This window comes from Lolium perenne, chromosome 5 (assembly GCF_019359855.2).
Source record: "Lolium perenne isolate Kyuss_39 chromosome 5, Kyuss_2.0, whole genome shotgun sequence".
Taxonomy (NCBI): Eukaryota; Viridiplantae; Streptophyta; class Magnoliopsida; order Poales; family Poaceae; genus Lolium; species Lolium perenne.
In genome coordinates this window covers 136933797-136955471 of record NC_067248.2, presented here as the reverse complement: position 1 = coordinate 136955471, position 21675 = coordinate 136933797, and the positions used below count along the sequence as shown (strand labels likewise).

At 44.4% G+C, this 21675-nt stretch overlaps 1 protein-coding gene across 1 annotated transcript; it reads left to right on the top strand.

The window, feature by feature from the left end:
* Positions 1-6665: 6665 nt before the first annotated feature.
* LOC127300011 (uncharacterized) lies at positions 6666-20647 on the top strand. The gene is made up of 8 exons (XM_051330077.1): positions 6666-6812; positions 6905-7237; positions 8288-8366; positions 10748-10896; positions 11902-12015; positions 15719-15850; positions 19002-19115; positions 20378-20647. Exons 1-8 carry the CDS (start codon positions 6759-6761, stop codon positions 20432-20434), a joined length of 1032 nt encoding a protein of 343 aa, XP_051186037.1. The 5' UTR covers positions 6666-6758; the 3' UTR covers positions 20435-20647.
* Positions 20648-21675: the final 1028 nt, after the last annotated feature.

The window sequence follows — 21675 nt, the reverse complement described above, 5'->3', positions numbered from 1 at the left end:
TGACAGCTTCCTGGTAGGCCGCATAGCCAACCTTCCATTTGGGCACCGACCTAGATCTGATGTGTGGCCGCCGTCTCTGCATTCCTCTCCTTCAGATTCTTGCGCCGGCCGCGTCGCTTCACGGACTGGATGCCTTTTTCCTCCTTCGACAACAACTTCTTTGGCACCGTCAGCTTAGCTTCATGGCCTCCGATGGCAGCACGCTTTGAGCCGACCGGAGATGCGGTCTCCATAGAGGCAGTGGCGCTGGCTATGGAGGAGTCTGGGCGGTGGTTGGAAGGGTTTCCTCGGAATCCATGGTGGTTGCGGCGACGAGGACGTCCATAGGAAGGGGCTGGAGTGTTTGCGCTAGCCAACTTTGTTTTTTTGGGGTTGGGAATGGCCTCTGGTGGGAATGTGAGCGGTGTGTGACATGACTGCGCGGGTCCTACGTGAGAATCGGTGGTCACTCGGTGCGACCGCTCATCGTCCGCGGAGACGCAAACTCGACGCATATTTGGGCCACGTTTTTGTCTCCGTGGACAGCCCGATCACTATGCGTCGGACCGCTGGGCTTGGTTACATACGCATTTTTTGACCGCGCGGTCGCAAACGGTCGCTCCCCGTGCGTTTGCGTCACCCCGTTGGAGATGCCCTAACTCTTCAAACATTTCCACCCGCCCCACTCACCCCAAAGCCCCCCCTGTCGGTAAAGATGTTTTCTTTGTCCGACGCTTTCACCCTGGACTCAATCCATATAGGGCAAGCATGAGGGTCGCGTGAGTTGAAAACATCATGGGCCAGCGTTTTCAGTGAGACAACCTCGAAAAAGCCCCACCACATCTTTTTTTCTCACCCCGCCAGATCGATGACTCCACCACCCCTAGCCGCCTCCGCCGTTCCCACCACCCGAGAAGCTAGCGCTACCACTCTCCCCATGCACATATCCGCCGCCAAGCAAATATGGCCGTTTTAGGGCGCCATATGGGGGGTCGCGGCTGTAAAAACGCCCCACCCCACATTCGGCCAACAAAAACAGTTTCGCCGGACGCTGAATGGGGGACTGGATATGCTCTTAGCCCGTTGGAAATGAGTATCGAGTCATAATTATAAAGTTTTCTAGTTGCTCGTGATAGATTTTTGTGCACCTGTTGGGTAACAAAGCTCAGTTCGTTTGGTGTCCTGCACATAACTCAATTTTGGTAGTGGCGATGCTAGTACCGTTCCGTTATACACATTAGACTATCATACTCTTACCATTATTCAAATGTGGTGAGATTACCATCCCATTGCATGGGACACTGACACTTGCGACTCAGCGATGGGCTGCGAATCAGGCATCTCTGAAAAGGGATTTGATTTTTATTTTGAACAATTACTCCCTCCGTTTTTATAACCATCTAGGGAGTACAACCATACTCCACGTTTGAAAACCTATGGTTGTCAATACTGAATGTTCATTTATAACGTTTGGTGCACCAAACGGTATTACTCACTCCAGGCAAGAATAACATTGGTTGAGTGCGAGGTTTGATAGGTGAGCATAGTTAATGGGCCATCGTTGATCCTCACTTCATTCCACCTGGTTTTAATTTGGTTAGAATGTCCGACGCAACCCAGCAACATTGTCTTGCTAGGATAGCTGAATTTATTATTTCCAGTTTAGGATGTCAATTTGTCAACCACCCATATGGAATCTTGAATCCCTTGATAGTATATTAGCGTACAGATTATAGATGTTGTACCGTACCATCAGTCCATCATTTAACAGTTCCAACGACATGTGCTCACTTCACAGGGCATCAATGGGTTGAATCTAGTACAAGTGTTGAGGTCTGTTGCGACATCATATGAACGATGTAAAAGACATACTCACTTCACACGGCATCAATGGGTTGAAGCTAGTACACCTGGATATGCTGGTGAACTAAGTGTAGCCACCAACTTGGTAGCCGGTGAAGACTCGTATGTGTAATCTCGAGACCAAAGAGTGCAATGGACAAGTTCAGAAGCCGGATCGTGCTGTAGGACGTCAGCGCTGAACAATAGTGGCAGTTTCCCTCATCAACGAACTCCTATTTTTTTCTTAATAAATTATACTTTTTAACTCCAAGTTATGCATTTCACACACTAATTATTCCATCTAGTGAAAAATTATCTAGATTAGCCATTTTAGAAACTTTGGCCCCTCTTTTGTTTTTTTTGCTGTACATGTCCATTGAGCAAGTTGTGAGATGATGATTGATGTTCAAAAATACCAGGACACCGGTGGGAAAAGGAACAAATAGTAAAGAGAATGCTGAACATGATCGTCTTTGACTCACTTCAATCTTTACATATTTTGTCAAAACATATTTTTCTAGCATGCCGGTCTTTTTAAACAAAACATGTAGAATGCCGGTCTTTTTACATATTTTGTCAAGACATATTACTCACTTAGATCTTTACATATTTTGTCAAAACATATTGTCCTAGCATGCCGGCCTTTATAAACAAAACATATAAAATGCTAAAATGGGGTAGAATAATGTTTAAAAATTTCTGAAATGTGTATTTTTGGTAGAATTTTCACTAAATTGGTAATATGTTTGAGATTTTTTAAAAAAGGGGAAGGCACAACCTTTGCATCAATTCTTGCATACAATATTTATTTAGATTGTGTTCAGCAAATAACTGCCAAAATCATACATTACAAAATTTGAAATCACCACTCAGCACCTACAAACTCGACAATGGTTGAATAAACATATCATCAAGGCTTCATGCCCAAAAATCACAAACAAAATCCCACCAGATCTATACCGGGGCATCACCGAGTCACCCTATGGAGAAAATATGAGCATATGTTTGGTCTAGCAGACCCTCGGCGAGCGCCTTTACACTTGCTTCAGAAGCCATCGTCGCTATCATCAACCGTTGATCCATCTTTAGGGCCAAGTTCCGCACAGGGCGGAGCTACATAGGTTGCACATAATGCACCAGGGAAAAATATTTTTTTAGCAATACTTATGGACTAACAAAGGCAAATGCATCACGGTATAGTTAGAAATATGCATCATGGAAGCCATAGATCGTTACAAACTTGAGCTAAGTCTTGAAGATGCATCGGGGAAACTTTCTCGCTAGCTCCGCCCTGGCTCCGCATAGTCCTTGGCAGGCCTACCATTTACGTCGCCATTGCGCCAGATGGCATCCCCACCCTATTTTTTTGAAATGGGTCACCCCAGCCTCTGCATCACAATGATACATACGACTTCTTTTATTATAACAGAAAAAACAGTCTTACACACGAGCATCTCAAAACATTATTACAAATCACGGATCACAAAGGGGCTCAATAAAGATGAGCCACCAAAAAAGAGATAATACATGAATCGCCTTTGCATCAATATGTCAAGCGCCGGTCAGCACGCCATCCCCACCTGCTGAAGAAATCATGTGCAACCATTTCCAGCCGGTTGCACCCAATATCCATAGCCGGCCACCCGTCCTTGGACTGTAGATAAGACCACATACAGATCGAGTGGGTAACCATAGATATAACCTAAAAAAATGATGGGAAACTTTTTTATGTTAAAGATGCAATCGTTACGAACTTTCCATATCGCCCATAGAACAACACATACACCCACTCTATTGTGAGCTTTATCTTTTTTGGGCACCCCATGCAACCAATTTCCAAATATATTTGTAATATTTTGAGGAGGAGGTATGTTAAAGGTCATAAAATAATTCTCCAAATCATGCGTGTGAATGGATACGAAACAAAGAGGTGTTGTATTGTCTCTTTCGAAACAACACCTCACATCACCGTGAGTATGACCTTCTTATGGAGAAACCACATAAAAATCCTAATCTTCAATGCTACCTTTATATTGCGATTCATCATATTGCGATCCTCATCGAAGCCCCGTTGCACCACCCCGTCGAGACTAGCCATCGTCGAAGCAATAGAAGCACACAACTACACCTCGTACCTCCATCATCTGACAGCTGTTCCCAAAAGAATACGCTCATGAGCGAGAGCGACGCCAACATCGCTGCCATCATCCGACCCAGGATACCTATATCTTTGGTTTTCCAGGAGATACACAAGTGATTGGTCATAGACTGCAATGACGACGCTTTCAACAACGTAATAACGTGAACTCGTCAGCCGCCATGATCAAAGTCGGAGCCTGGTTTTCCCTGTCAGCTGCGTCACCCCAACTCGCCCAAAGAAAGAACAAAAATCTGTATGTGATTGTTTACAGTTTTTTTTCCGGCATTCGGAGACTATCGTCAAGTTGATGGGACAAAAAAAAAACTCCACTTGTATCTGACCACTTTTGGTAGAGACATGACTTCTCCATAAACAAATAGGACCCAGGAGAGCAGTGCCATGATTTTGTATAGATGTTTCAGATAAGCATCTTCATTTGCCCATATGTGGGACCAGAATACAGCTTATTTTCTCTCTGTTATGATAACACAGCGTTTCTTTTTCATCAACAAAATATGATGATAAGAATGTGTCGTTATATGTAATTCAGAGTGGATAGGACAACATTATTCTCATGGGCCCAGAGATGATAACGGATTGCTCAACTGCTAATCAACGTAGTACTACTTTGTCTAGCATCAAAGTTGTTAATTCTGTAGGAGCTGAAAATGGGAGTCCACTTAGTCGCGAAGCCACCATCCAGTTGCTAATTAACAAACTCACAACCTAAAGCTGAAACACCTCCATGCAATCTTTGTCTGAATTCTCTCTAATCAATCAGCAGTAGTTGGTGCCCTCTCGTCCAAAGGCCTGACCAGGCCAGGACATTACAACTCCGATTCAGGTAAGCATGATGTGACCTGCAACAAAATATACTAATGCTTAGTGGAGCTTGAGGTATAATTAAGGTGTCATTGCTCCTGTTTGATAGCAGTGTTTGGCTAATCATTGGGGCGAGAGGCCAGGGTATCTCCGGTCCTAGTGTCGCTGTCAACGTGCATCAAATCTGCTGTGGAGTAATTGTGTATCAGTTACCTGTTTGATTCCTGTTAGCTCTGCTGATGTTTGCCATGATATAAAGAAGGATTCGGTGATTGTGATTTGCTGATTTCGACATCAGTTTTGGCAATGTTCCTGTTTCATCAGCCGCTCATCTTCTTCAGATATTCAGCTATCTTCTGTGGTCCGGAACTCTGGATAGCTGGACGAAGTTGCTGCAGTTTGAATTGAATTGACAGGAGCAATTATTCTTCTATTAAACCCATAGAGGAATGGAAAGATGACATGATAAACGTAGGCAACATGATGGTTATATGGCGGAGCTGGTATAGAAGAGTTGGGTTCAGCTGAACCCTACCAAATTCAGGTTTTCCTCATTGAATTAGTCTTGTAAGATTGCTTGTTGCTGGAAGAATACACCACACGTAACATAGCTGACTCAAACAAAATTCGGCTCTAGCTTCGCCCATTAGGATGTATGTGTTGTAAATGGGCAGCAGCGGAGTCAGGATTGTCGTATATTGAATATGCAAAGTTGCAGATACTTTTCCTCACAGCACGACAATTTTTCTTCTGAAATGGAAGGTGAGAACCCTGCATACGTATTTGTAAGGTGCATACGATATTTATTTAAAATTTGTACAACAAATATTTTTTAGAAGCATACATCACAAAACTCGAAAGCAACCCCTACAACCTGACAATGGTTGAAAAACATGCCATCAACGCTTATGTCCTAAAACACAAAACAACACCCAACCAGATTCACGTATGGCAAAACAGAAGCAAACACCCGATCTAGCAGCCTTATGCACTCCCTTGAGAAGCCGTCCCATCAACCATTGGTCCACGTTCAAGGCAGAGCTCTGCATAACCCTTGGTAGGCCTAGCAACGACGTCACCATGGCGCCAGACATTAGTCCACCTTGTGCAAGTCCATCACATTGCAACCGTCACCGAGGCCCCGCCGCACCAAACCGCCACGATTCTTCATCGTCAACGCGGTAGAAGCTCTCTATTCCACCACCTACCTGCACCATGTGGCAACTGCTCCCAAAATAATGTTCCCACGAGGAAATCCAAGTAACAACAATAAAATAACAAGTTATAATTTCACCGCATACAACTCGCGGCCACGTCGAGGTTTCACAAATGGGCCAAGCCCATATTTCATTCGCGTCCGGCATTCCGCTTCGTTCTCTGTTTCCGTCGTACACATGAATCCATGATGGTTTTTATTTGATCTTTTTCTACTGTTTTGAAAACTTTAGATTTCAAAAAGTGTTGAAATGTTAAAAAGTTTAAACATGAAAAATTCAAATAAAAAATGTTCAAATTTGAAATATGTTAAAAGTCCAAAATTAAGAAATGTTCAAAACTTGAAAAAGTTCAAATTTGAAAATATTAAAAATTATAAAATATTCATAACTGAAAAAGTTCAAAATTTTGAAAAGTCAGGTTTTAAAGGGTTCAAGAAAACGAAATAACTGGCAGAAAAGCAAAAAAACGAAAGAAAGAAAAACCGGAAGAGAGCTACCCTGGCACGCTAATTGGCCTGGCCCAGAACGCGCCCGTCTGATGTTGCGTGGAACTGGCAGACCAGCCCAATTGAGAGTTAGCCCAAGTAGACAGCTCGTGATGTGTGAGGGATCGAGAAAGATATCTATGCGTTTCAATTTTTGCCGTGTTCTATCATCAGGCCAAGGCAAGTCCCATTCCCTGTCTAATTCCCCCAACCATACAGGCAAGAAAGAAAAAAAAGCTAAACCACCGCCGCCGCCCGCCCCCTTCTCCAGCCATGGCCGACGAGCTCGACGAACTCCTCGATTTCCTCTCCAACACCTCCCCGCAGGTGCGCGTCCTGCCTCCCTGAACCCCAACCTTCCCGGAATCCCATACCCTCTAACTAGCCACGCTCGCTCCTTCCTTGCTTCTCTGCTGCAGGTGCGGGGCGCCGCGGCGGACATCGTGCGGGGGCTCACCGGGGACGGCGACGGCCTGCGCTCCCTCGCGGCGCGCGCGGACCGCGCGCTCCCGGCGCTGCTCCGCCTCCTCGCCTCCGCGGGGGGCGGCGCGGGCGAGGCGGCCGCGGACTCGCTCGTCAACCTCAGCCAGGACGCCGACCTCGCCGCGCGCCTCGTCGCGCTCGGCGCCGTCGCGGCGGCCATGGACGTCATGGTCAAGCGCGGCGCCGACCAGCCCAAGCTCGCGCGCAGCCTCGTCATGCTGCTCGTAAACCTCACCCAGGTCGAGTCGGGCATCGCGGCACTCCTCCAGGTCCACCTCACCCGCCCGCCTCTTGTCTCTCAAATTAGCTCGAGAGCTGCTGTTTTTATTATCATCCTATAATACGAGTCCCTGGTATGGTATGCATGTGAGGTTGTCAATTCTTATCTTTACTCTGTCTGCGGCAAATCTGATCTATTACTGGCGTTATTACAATCACCTTATCGAGCTGAACACGGACTTCCTGATGGAAGAATGCTTGAAACTCGATTAAATAGAGTTGTCATCATCGTACGATTTAGGATCACTAATTTCTCGAAAAAAGAGCAAAGAAGAAAGGTTTGAAAGCAAAGAAGAAAGGTTTGAGTTCTAACCAGTAAACATACAATGGAGTGGCACTGCCTGGAATTTGGTATAGCACATGTGCTGTTGCTGAAGAAGGGCGGGCCTGGCGCCGTGGTAAAAGAGCATCTCCACTTCTGTCCGGACGTCCTGGGTTCGAATCAGCCTCCCCGAATAATAAAATGCAAGGGAAAGGCTGCCTAGAAATACCCTTCCCCAGACTCCACAATGTGTGGAATATTCAGCACTGGGTATGCCCTTTACATGTGCTGTTGCTGTCAATCGTTCCGATGATTTCATCCTGTTGGTAAAATTCAACCCCTGGTGTTGGTCAAGTATTTGCATTAGGCAAGTCTTGTCCAGAAACAGTGGAAGTTTGTTTGATTTACTGGTTATGACCTGACACTTGACAACTGATGAAGTTACATGTTTCTTTGTTTCGGTTAATCAAGTTCTCAACATTCCTGTGTTGGTAAGCAGCGAGCTCCCTTTCGTCACTAGGTTTGGCTACTGTGCACTAAGAACTGCATTTTTAAGTTTTCCTTTTCAATGATGATATTCGAGTTACTTTGGTAAATCGTTATCTTTTTCTTGAGTTGAATTTTGAGTGAAGTCTGGTGTCAGATCAGTGAATATTGGGAAGGGTAACGGTAACACAGAGAAAAACTTGTGGAATGGATATGCTGCTTCTTCTTCTCCCTTTGTAATTGAAATGAATAGATTTCAGGTTACTGAACGTAGCTCTTTTCTGTATGAAAGGTTGGTGATGAAAAGGTGCAAGGGTTGTATGTTGCGAAGCTTGTGCGCTCATTCTGTAGATCATCCAGTGACTCTGAAGGTGAATGTGTTCTGTTCTTTTGTTCCTTATTTTCACCATGTTATTTCTGATGTTAGCTAACAATTGTGCTTTATCTTATCATTGTTGATCGCTCAAATTCTGCAAAAGTTAGTTTGTAGACTTCGGATAAATGGAAATCCTGAAATTGTGGCAACCAACCTAGAATACTGCCAGCGAATATTATATGGTAGGGTAAATTAGCTAGATATTCGTGCATTTCTATGAATCCGGTTAACAGTCACCAGTATATTGAACCATGTGCATTGTGCCAAGTCCTTGGGCAGAGTTGGGAGTTGTTTGCGTGGGAGGAACACCTTGGGTGGATTTGAATTTTCTAATTTATAGTCAGTGGATGAGAAGGACTTGGTTCTGTGCACGGGCATGCATGTTTTCCGAAATGTTGATGTGCTCCCACATATAAGAAGAGGAAGTAGAAGGTTAACTGACTGCTGCCACCAATTGCCATGTTTATCTATACCTAATAATAAAGAACAAGGTTTTCGGTCATCCGTCATCCTAAGTAGGCCTGAAGTTCTCACATATTTAGCGGAAGGTAAGTGAAAATAACGGTTTGTACATACCGGCAATGGAATAGATTAAGAAATCAGGCAGATGAGTCCAGCTCGATTGGGACCCGTCGTGACTTAGGATGGGGCATTGGCGGCTTGGACGGCGCACTGTGCTCCAGGACGGCGGCATGGCCATGGAGGTGTCCAGGCGGTGGACATCGGCCGGTGGCGTGCCCATGTGTTTCTTCTCTCCTCTTTGCCCCTCCCTGCATTGCCGCTCCGCATGGATGAGGTCACCGACACTTCCCGCCTCCCTGTTACCGACCTCACCTCAAATACCTGCCGCCGCCACACCCTTCCTTGGCGAGCTTAGCTGCTGCCGGGAACAGCAACCACCCCGATGACCTCCGTGTGTGATGACCACCTTGTCCTCTGCTTATGCCCCTTAGTGCACTCGATGGATGGTTCAGCTCTGCGGCCCGCATCGGACGGACCGGTGGCTCTGTCCATGGCCCACATCGGAAGGGTGCGGATGAATGAGGAAGGGATTACATTGCCACGGAGGGCGTCCAGCTTCTACACGCGTAGACGTAGTCGGCGAGTAAGGAGGGGATGGGCGCCAAGGCTGCTGGGTAGGTGGGAGAGGTGAGGCCGCGAGGAGGTGGGGGCTGGAGAGAGGCGGGGGGCACAACACGAGTGAGACAGAAGTGGCGCTGGCGTCGATTGCTGCTTGAGGCGTCGGGAATCAGGCGGTGGATGATTCACAGACAGTGTAGCGGGAGCTGGGCTGGGTTGAGCTACATGCGTGTTGCCTTGGATGTGATGGCCCAAGCCCGTCACACCAGTCTTTTTGCTGCCTATTTCTTTTGAGAAGTTTCAACATGCATTTTTCTACAATGTAAACCCCAAAAAGCATGCACTCACATTATGCCTGCTGAACACCGGAAATGCGTAAGTTCAAGATTAACGACATCACCATTGACGGAAACATCGCCTACCAAAAAAAAGAATTTATGGCTTAATAGTGCACATGGTGTGTATTATGTTTCGGTGCTTGAACATTTCATGGTTCATTACAGAGAAGGTAAGTGGTTCAGTTCTGAGGAGATGAAAGGTTCACTGTTTTTGTGTGTATTATTTGGTTCAGTTCAAACCAGATCAGAAGGGGATGGACAATTTTATTATTTAGATTAGTAATTTCGTTGGAAGTCATTTGTTTGTGAGTTGATGTGGTGGTCTGGACAATGTAAAATTCTACATGGGCTAGCTGGAACCAAATGGAGACCACCGAATTATTCGTGGCCCAGAAAATATTCAATTGAAATTAGTCTGTAGCAAGGCACGGGCATTTTTCCTAGTAAGAGTACAACTACATTACAGAATGTGGCCGGTAGTCCTGTACGGCTCAACTTGAAGGGGGCAGGGAACTAGAATAGGGAGATATCAACAACCATAGGTGAGGGAGAAGACTCAGATGAGGGGAAACCTCTTATTTGTTACTATTTGCCTTCTGAACACATTTCTTCTCTTTATATCAGCGAGGTATGATAATTTAATCAAATAACTAATGCAGTGGCCATCTCAATCAAATGATAGCAATGCAATTTTTGTACTACAATCAGCCAGCCTTAAAAAGGTGCAGTGGATGTGTCTTTGCCATCTCGATGGGATGAGCAAACATTTCTCACAATCTGGTCTTGTAACATGTTATTGGATATTGGTTTTCTCGTCAAGGAGATATCTAGATTGTATTTTCTTTGCAAACTGATCCATTTTCTATCCTCCTGGTTACCTTTTTATTATTTGACTTAGCTGAGGAGTCATCATCCAATTCACCCATATTATTGACTTAGTTTTGCCTTTGATATGCAGATGAAGATATTTTTGAACACATTGCATCTATACTTGTGAATATCTCAAAGGTCGAAGCTGGACGGAGAGTACTGATGGAACCTAAGAGAGGTTTTCTAAAGCAGATTATACGACAATTTGATTCAACAAACCAACTTAGAAAGAAAGGGGTATGTGCAACTTATCTCTTATTTCCAATCTTGACATTGATGCTCGTGATAGTGGGACATGCTCTGCGCCTTACATGATTTTCTTACATATGTTCACAAGATTTGTTTTCTCAGTCTGGTGTTAGCGTGATATGATTGTATCACATGATTTTTGTACATACTAGGAAATGTACGTATACTTCAACACCCCATTTCACGTGTTGTTCGGTAAGGCCTAAACTTGGACAGAAAGAGAGCAAGCAATTTTTTCTGAATTGCAGAAGCCGAGACTTGAACCTGACCTCTGCTCTGACACAATATTAAGTTTCATGCACCAACAGTAGAACTAATAGTCTGAGCTGATGGAGAAGGTTGGACGACGAGATGCTTGCCACTCTGTGGAATAAACTCCGCTCCATGGGAGTCAAACCCTTGTGGGTGGGTTGGCGCTGATACACCATAACCAACTGTGCTAGCTTGGTTCTAAAGACTCGGCCAACTAGGCACTGGCACCTAGTGACCTTGTTTAAAGAAGAGCGACCAAGACACCAGTCACTCCGCAAAGTAAATCCCGCCCATGGGAGCCAAACCCCAGTGGGCGGGTAAAATTGATACTTGGTTCACTTAATCTCTTTCACTGTTTGACATACCATTTGATGTCCTAGAGTATTTATTGAGGGAATCTCAGTAAATAGGATGTATTGGTGGTTTAGTTTGTAAATTGGAATCATACTTATTGATTTATAACTCATGATGTTTTTTCGCGCATTTGCCTTTTGAATTCATACCCAGGATATGTGTTGATTATTTTGGACTTCGATGTTTTAGGTTCTTTGCAAAATGTCTAGATTTGATTGTCCTAGGCATCTGAATTATATTCATATATGCTGAGCAACAAGTGTGTTCTGTCAGCTTAGATGCTTGATAGTACTAACATATTGGTATTTCATGGTGTCAGATTTTGTTGGATTATTGCGCGCTTCCACCAGTGTTCCTTCTTAATTACTTTTGTGAATATATTTGCAGGTTGCTGGCACCATCCGTAACTGTTGCTTTGAAGCTGATACCCAGATACAAAATCTGCTTTCTATAGCAGAATATCTTTGGCCGGCTCTACTTTTGCCTGTAGCGGGAAAGAAGGTGATGTTCTTTTAACATGTGTGAATCACTATTTATGTGAAATTATCTTTTGAGCGCATTGCATTCCCCTCTCCCTTTTGGTAATTGTCATTTATATGTGGTAGATTGATTTTAAGTCCCATGCCCTAGTCTGCCAGAACCATAAATACAGGGATTGATCCACTGAACACCCACACAATCTCAGTATGCATTCTCTGACAACCACTTTGTGGCCAGAATTTTGGGACCAGAATGTGTTCATTTGTCCCGAAAATAGATTATTATGTAGAAGACTTAGGCACTGTTTGGGAGTGGTACTCTCAGTGGTGGTGCTGGCTGGTTTAAAGAGGCCAGGTAAAGTCTAACTGCCACCACTTAGATTGTGCTTGCCCATGAAATCATCTGATATAATCCTGATTCCTCCAGCAACTTCAGTAGAGATTTGCTGCTAGAGCACGAGCAGCTGCCCAGGGTCTCTGGGTGGTGGCTCCACCAGTAGGTCCATTACTTATTTTCAATCAACTCCACCTCACAAATCTGGAGCTTAACAAAATGTTTGGGTAGGAGGTTAGAGATTCAGGTTTTTTTTCTGTGAAAAGTTTACTAACTTGTTTTTCCTGTTCTCTTATTCTTTGCTTATCATATTATGGGTGGCTTCCTCCTACAGAAAGGGCTTCCTTGCACGTTGACTCAAACTGGGGTAGAAAGAAGACCCTTAACGTATTAGAAGACCGACTGCGCCACTGCAGTAGTAATTTCCCCATCAGTAGGAATTACCTTTCAAGCATGGGCTCTTTACTAACTTGAAATCCTGCTTGAACTCTTAGAAGATTCATCCTCCTCTTGCATTGTCACAGCTCCTGAACTTAGCTGCAGTCGTTAACCCTATGTACACATGGTTTTAGCGTTCAGTGTAAACCAAACCCAGCCCGGCAGTTTTCACGGGTTGAAGAAGGGCCGGCGTCTCAATGGCATGGGAGCCGCGGTGCAGCTAAGCAAGCATGTTCAAAGTCACAATAAATGCTTTTCTGTCTTCACTGAATCATTTGACTTTCTAGAGATCGACACAACATCATCACTCTATTTAGTGAATGCACAATGTATCTTTTGGGTAAAATCAATGGGAGATTACCATATTGCCAACAGGAAAAAAATTGTCTGGAAGAATATTTACAGTATATATAAGTATGCCCACATAAGGAAAACAACATCTCAATATAGTACTAGTGTTATGACCGGGCTGGTCTACCGCCGGAGGGGGGCCGGCCAGGCCTAGTTAGGGGCTTAGCCCAATTAGCAGATTAGGGTTTAGCAGATTTGTCTTATATATATGAGTTGTAATCGACAAGAACAATTAAGCAATAAACATATTTTGTTGCCGACTCCTTCAGGAGTCGGAGTCCCAAACCCTAGCCACCGCCTCAGCCTTGCGCCGCCGCCTCTCCCCAAGCCGCGCGACGGCGCCCTCGCCTCCGCACGCACATCGCCCCTTCCTTCCCCTACAATCTCCGCCCTAGACCTGGTAGATACGCTGATTCTACCAACTAGCAACTTAAACCAGGCTGACATTTGTGCAACAGTATCTACAGTCTGAATGCAAGAATCATCAATAAATACATCCATAAGTTGAAAATAGCATCTCAGTTGTGCTTTTATTACATAGAAGCTATATTCGTTTTGAGGAGCACGAAAGCACACCAACTGTATGGAACTAGACAACATCATAACTGACAAAGAGCCCCTTTCTCTTAGGGCTTGTTTGGTACTAGAGTTTTAGTGGGGATTACCGGGGATAATCCGCTCCAAACTTCAAATCCCCACTTATCCCCAATGCATGTTTGGTGCTAGAGTATGAGTGAGTATCCCCACTTTTTCCCAAATTTTAGTGTAATTTTTTCAATCCCCAATACTCTACCCCTACCTAGTGGATTGGGGATGGGGTTTTGTGGGGATTGGGTGAGAGCAAAGATTCACCCAATACTCTAGAGTATTATCCCCACTAATCCCCACTAAAACACTAGTACCAAACAAGGCCTTATGGTAAACAAGCTTTCTGTGTTCTCATGATGATTTCTAAAGATCCATGCAGACATGCAAATTTGGAAGACATTCTGCTGTGGAGTAGCCTTGATGGCAGCATCGACCTAACAAAAAAAAAATTCTGAACATCAACCAATGGGCACCATTCAGAGAAAAATCATATCAATCATTTGATTCGTGAACGATATTACAGCTGGATATCCAGGAAGCTAAGTGCTCAAGCCTCAATTGGACACTACTATTCTTTAAAACCACTGTCTAAGCTAAGGCAACCCAGGGCAATCACTACATGGCATACTTCTCCTCGCAGGACAACCACGTGCATGTTCGGTCCCTAGTTCCAAGCCACTCTTCTGGCAATCAATACAGCTGAAAGACAACATAAAAAAAAGTTGAAGATACATGCAGCCACTCTTGCGGTGCAAACCTGTAGAGCTGGAAAAAAGTAAGGAAAGCATGTCAGTTGAGAAGGCAAGGGAACAGAGCAGCATACAATTTTTTATTTATGAGCGAGGAAAAATCATGATCTTGCAAGTTAGCCATACTACAAAGAATTCAGTAAAACATACCAGCACTACATACATGCATCAACAGCGAATAGTAACCAACACAAGTAACGTGCATGCACAATCCTTTGAATAAAGACATATTATCTGTAGTATGAACACACAATTGTCATCTACCTCAGATATCAGCTCAGAAAAGATATTAGCAGCTTGGCTAGTTGTCGTTGCAAAAATAAAAAATATAATCCAGACCCCGTATGGCAGTATCGCTCCATGGCAGCACCAAGAAGAACCTTCACTAAAATGTTCTTGCCAAAACGAGAACCCAAACAACTAGCATGGGTGCATCACAACAATATGCATGTTTTCTCTTTTCCCAAGCAAGTTGGGGTAGGCTAAATATGAAACCCAGCGGAAACATAAGGAAACCAAAACAAGGAGAGAGAAAAAGGAACAAGGAAACTAATATTCCAGCACATGCATCAAAAGCCAAATCTTTAGGGACATTCCAGTCCCTCAAGTCTCTTTTTACCGCCTCTGCCCATGTCAACTTTGGTTGTCCTTAGAATTCCACTGTTACCAAACCACCTTGGTCGGTGTTGGACTAGCTTCTTGTTAACCGGTGCCACCCCTAGCCTATCACGTATTACCTTGTTCCTTATCCGGTCCTTTCTTGTATGGCCACAGATCTGCACTATACCAGCAAAAAAAAATCACCTTTCTAATAAAATATAGAAGAATGGCCCTGTTTTGAAAGAGGGCTACAGCTCCCAAATGCTTCATTGAACAAGCGGCCCTAGTACATTTTCGTGTAGCTAAGAAAAAGTTGCCCTACCCAGATCCGTGCCCCTCATTACCTGCATCCTGCCACTGCAGAAAGTTTCCCTAGCTGAACCCTCACCACCTGAGCATCAGCAAACCTGGTCAACCGAAAGATTTGGGAGCTGTACTCTTTCAGAAAAAGGCCATCCTTCTATATTTCAATTAGATTTCATTGTGTTGTAGTGCTCCCTTACTCCTTCGAACATGCCATATATTTGCTAAAAGTGTGAATCTGCTTCGAAGTATGCAACAGGCCTGTGCGAACTTGCTTTTCTCTTTTTTTTGTGCCAAGTGATGAGTGTTCATGTGGTACCTATTACTTGTATCGCTGTGGCTTATATTGCATGATATTGCAGATCTATAGCGAAGAAGATAGATCTAAAATGCCTCTGGAAATTGCAAATGCACTTTCTCATGAACGGGAAGCTGTCGATGATTCTGAAATTCGAGAACGGGCACTGGAGGCTATTTATATGATTGTGATGCAGGTGAGTCTGATATTCCAAGGGAATGGCTTATGTTTTTACTCCTCAGCTATATGTCGTTTTGGACATGGGCATAGCCTCTAAGATGCAACTTTGACAATTACTTTTCTTATGAATATGGTAATAAGATATATAAAGTTAACATATTGCATTTTTTCCATGATAAAGCTAATGATGATATTTTCACATGGCAAATATATTGTCAGTCAAACTAAGAAAGTTTGACTACACACTTGGTAGGACGTCATCTGTTTCAAAACGGAGGATATTTTGCATGCTTGTATCCAACTGTTCAGATTCGCACACATTAAAGTCTATGAATACTAAGGAAACTTCTCCCCCGAGCACTCTTAGAGTACAACTTAGTTACTCTGTAATCAGAGCTGGCCCTGAGCCGGTACATGCGGTGCAGCCGCACTGGGCCCCCGATCGTTAGGGGCCCCAATTTTGATACGGACATGCAGGCGCATTACCTTTGGGGGGAAAAAGATGAGCTAAATCAGCCCAGTAGTGAGCCAGCGGCTTAGGCCTTTGGTGGCTTTTGCTAAAAAAAAGGGACTGACCGCTGCAGCTAGCCTATCGTCTCCACTCTCCAGACCATTGATTTCTCCTCTCGCCTCTTCATTTTTCCTTCCCCATTCCCCTACACTGCTGGCGATGCAGCGCCGTTGTCTCGTTGAGATTTCTAGCCTTTTTTGAGGGAATTAATGGAGGAGATCATGATTTGGTGTTCTTCAACAAATCTGTCATGAATCTGCAACGGTTAGTACTCACTAGAATCCCCTTTAGTTCATCTGTTCTTGGTCATTGGTTTCTATTCTTTCTTGGGCTTTCGGAATCCCTATCCCCCATAGGCTTGAGAGAGATAAAAGGGGGAATAAGGGGCCAAACACAAGAGGAATTGGGGATTGGCAGCAGCGACAACCAGTAGAGCTATCCCGGTCTGGCGCCCGGCGGTGGCAGCCAGCACGGTGGTCCAAGGGCAAAATTAGTTTAGCATTTGTGTTTCTGTTTGTGTGCTAAGATGTATTTGCCACTCAACAAGTTCACTAGGAAAAAATACATTTTTTAAGGAATACAAATATAGTTACTTTATAAATTGAACATCACCAATTAGACCATAAGTAGTTTGTGTTATGCTATGCATCTATTGAGAATTTTGAGAGAATTGTGCTGAATACGGAAGTTTTTTTTTGCGTAAGTGTTGAATACGGAAGTTGCTACTGAAAAATCATAAAACACTTGTATGACTTATTTGTTTATGCCAGGGCCGGCCCTGTCTGTAATGCACCATATAGTAATGTATAGTCACAAAAGAACCCTGGGCATCCTCCAGGAACTACACCCGTGGTGCCACGTTCCTGAGATGTCCCTATATGCCGATGACGTGGTGCTCTTCTGCCGGCCAACCCACGACGACACCGACGCTTTCGAGCTGCATCTCTTCGGTCCTGCCTCTGGCCTCCTTGTGAACTACAACAAGAGCTCTGCGGGCTGCGGCCCTGATCAACTGCTCGACCGACAGCGTGGCAATCGTTTCTGCTGGTTTGGGTTGCCCTATCGTAGAGCTGCCCATAACTTTACCTGGGAATCCCTCTGATGATCAAGCGCTCAACTTGTGTGCAGCTTCAGCCAGTCGTGGATCGCATCGCAGCCCAACTCCGCACTTGGAAAGCCCACCTGATGGACAAGGCTGGAAGGCTGGAATTGATCAAGTCTGTCCTCAGCGCTATACCCATCCACCAGTTACTCGTCTATGCGCCGGAAAAAAGACCCTGAGGGTAATCAAGAAGATCAAAAGGGGATCGGATGCGCAAGGACGCTAACGGCGGTAGCTGTCACGTGAATTGGAACCGGGTTTGTCGACCCATCAAGCACGAGGGCCTGGGCATCCAAAACATCGAGAGAACCAGACTCGCTCTTCCCCTGCGATGGCTCTGGTTGAGCCGGACTGATACGAGCAGGGCCTGGCAAGGTCTCGATCTTCAGTTCCTGTCTGATGAACGGGCTCTGTTCTTCACGTAGCTCTCGGGCCTGCCTGGCAGCAACTGAACGGCCAATTCGCCTTCTGCCTCACCAGTAATGGTAGGTCGAGGTCTGCGCCACCATCAAAGCCGGCCGCTCGACTCCTGCACTGGCATCAATGATGGTCGTCTGCCCGTCCCCACATCCATCGCCATTGCCATTTCCAGCCTTGCTTTCTCCCCAGACCACTGGCAGTTGAAACCTTCTCCCACCGTCGGCATGTACTGGAATTGGCTGGACTGCCACGAGTGCTCCAAATACAGCATACTCGTGCCGCCAGAAGTGACGGTGCCGAGGGGCTTTGCCATCATCCTCGGCGGAGTGCCTGTGCCGCCACTGGTCATCGGCAAGGACTTCGGCCACGAGGTCTTCCGCCGCAGGCAGAAGCATGCGCTATGGCTCGGCGTAAAGTACGATGCCGATAGCGGCTACTGGCTGGCGCTATTTCGCGAGGAGCAAGTGGCACCGCCGAACCGCTTCGATGGCGAGCACAAGAACATGGCCGAGCACAAAAACCTATGTTCCAAACGGGCCTTAGCAAGTATCAGGGATGTATCAAAAACGTATCTGAATTAAAAACATTTATTTCTATTGCCATATTCACCCACACTCCACCGCTATGTATAAGGGACGTATCCATATTGGATATGGTATCCGATGCGGACACACTCATCGCTGAACGTGTCTGCAGAGCTTGTCCCTAGTATTTTTTGAACTGTTTGTATTAGCGTTCAACATCTCTTATGCAACCCAATGGACCTACTTAACGATTAGATGATGGTTATCTTACAAAATAATCTTCATGATGCTGTATATTTCTTTCTTTGAAACTGAAGGGATGATACCTACATTTTGTTTCCAGTTTCTTGCTTGGAATAAAAATCTCAGAGTAATGATGATCTGCATGTTTTGAATATAATACTTGCATTTTTTTCGAAAAGTAAGGTCAAAACTCCCAGCTTCTGCATCCATGGATGCAAGTAGACATATTAAATTAAAGTAGATGCAAGGCAACGAGGCCAAATCAACATCAACGAGCAGAGTTAATGAAATAGACGGCAATGATAGAACCATGACAATAATACTTGCATGTTAATCAAGACCTGCTTCTGTACTCTTCTCATGCCAGGATGATGGACGAAAGGCGTTTTGGTCAGTCAATGGGCCACGGATACTGGAAGTTGGTTATGAAGACGAAGAGGACTTGAAAGTGGTGGGAGCATATGAATTGATTGGTTCGCTGGTATACAACTAAACTTCTAGTATGCCTATATTTTATTCTGCTGTGCTTAAACATTGAATACTTTGCTAGAATTGCATATCTTGTTTTCTTGCTCCTTGAGTCCTCCTGATGTTCAATTTCCACATTGAGTTAATTTTTTTCATCGGCAAAAGCTGTAAATTAGTTGTTTGGTTAAAGTTGTGTTAACTTTGGTTTAAGTGTTGAAGAATTTTTTAAATGTTGGTGTTTAGAGAAGTGCTATTGTACGGACCTGAAACATTTATGTTCAAACTCGATATTAATTTGGAAGGAAAGAAACAGCACTAGGTAGAGGTTACGGAACAATGGGTCAATATTGCCATGTAGATTTCCCGCTGTTCTCTTGACAGTCAAGCATGACCATGAAGTTGCTTATAACCATTCTTGTAAACCCATGTTTTATAACCTTAGTTTGAAAACTCAAACTGGTAAGTGAACCACATACCGTCCTGTTTGTTGGTTCACCCAACTGTTGGAACCTGGGCTCTGTAGGGGTATTTGAGTAGTTACATGCCTGTACTAAGCATGAAAGCACAACAGATCATTGGTGGGATCCAGTACTGGTTTATTGCCAGAAACAAATATGTTTGATGGTTGTCCCTCTGCGCATCGCTTGTTGGGCCATTGATCAGTCAGAACTCCGCACATCTTTCTGTAAACTAGTACTTCTATGAACTTTTTTTAGACAACGATCCAAACGCTGAACTAGGCCAGGCCTGGAAGGCTGGAACTGATCCTGTTATTTTCAGTTGAACAGCTGTCTAGTCTTATCTCTTGGACTATGTTAAATGTTACCTTTGGTTTCTTGTATTCATCATTCTGCATGAGCCCGCGAGATCCTATTGATTTTTTTTTGTTAAACTATGGTAACTTATTATTATACGGCTCTTTCCTAAATAATACTCCCTCCGTCCATAAAAGGATGTCTCAACTTTGTCTAAATTTTCATATGTATCTCTACGCACAAAAACACGTCCAGATACATGCATATTTTGTCAAAGTTGGACATGCTTTTATAGACATAGGTAGCACTATATATATCTCATTGTTTACTTCAGGTGAGTTAACTCGAAACCCATGTCAGGTAACAATTTTACATGGTTGACTATTTTAATTAGCCCTGCTATGATTTCTACGAGAGCAAAGTAATAGTTTACTTCAGTTTACTTCAAATTGAACAGCGAACGTCTGATGTTGTCTATGAGTTCTAATTTATAGTTTATTACTTGATTGGATGTTGGCAGCTTGTTGGCAAGGGTGAGATTGAACAAGATCAAGAGCAAGTAGAAGAGAAGCCTTGATAGGTCCCTCAACATTGTACAACTTGTCCTATTTACTGTTGTAAAAAACTGGATTACATTGCTTCTGATGTTATGAATGCTCTGCTACTAGTTTAGTTAGCACAGCACAGCATCACCTGTAGATTCTTAAAAAGTTCTCGGTGCAGTTGGCCCGAATTGTATGCTTTGATCAATTGGATATGGGAAGATGATAAGCAGTATTTCTTTTTGAAAGATATCAAAAGCTTTTCCCTATTTATTCGTCAAGAGGTTTAAGTTCGTTGCAAACGAAGCCAAGCTTGGGAATAAAACAATCACTCTCGCAGCATGAGTGAACCTAAATGTTTGGCGCCCGCCAAGCTTCAAAGAACCGCCCTCATCCTTAATTTTAGAAACAACAATAGGCGGCATAGTGGCGATATTAAGGAACACACTAGCGTTGCACTCGTTCCAACAACGTAAGGAAGCACTCGTTCCAACAACGTAAGCAAGATTGACCCAAGAGGAGACGTCCATCGGGTTAGACCAAGCCAAGAGATGGAGTTCCAAATTCTCAAAGAGTAACGACACTTGAAGAGTAGGTTAGCTGTGGTTTCGGGCTCCCATTTGCGAAGTTAACATCATCCCTCAATTTGGCAACCCTTTTTTTTAGACGGTCGGCCGTCCAAACCTGATTTTGCAAGATAAGCCAAACAAAAAGTCTGAACTTTGGAGGAGCCCTCAAATTGAGCCTTATAAGTCGAGGCCACCGTGTAAACTCCGGAGTTGATTGATTTCCAAGTGATATCACCCTGCCACCGTCTAAACTCCGGAGTTGATGGATTTCCAAGTGATATCATCCGCGGTACCGTCAGCCAAGTGCACCTCATTGACCTTTGACCAAAGCTCCCCAAACTCAACGAGTTGGGTCCTTGTGGAGACTTCATTGGTCTTAAGCTTGGCAATCCAAAGCTCACCGTGAAGTTTTTGCCTTCGAGATAGCAAAGATGGACGACGCAATATCCTTCAGTTTTATCCCTTGAAGGCATGCCGCATGCCAAAAGCTCGCGGTGCGCCCCTCTCAGATGGAAATTGTGGTTGCCGCATAGAAGAGTTCCATATCCGCTTCATCACAAGGATGATCAATACCAATCCAAGCCTTGGACAGGTATTTCCAAATAAGCCATGACCATCGTTAGTCGCAAAGCCCTCGCAAACTTGTCAAGGTCAAGGATGCATGGACCTCCATTCTCCTTTGGCTTACACACACCCTTCCAATTTAC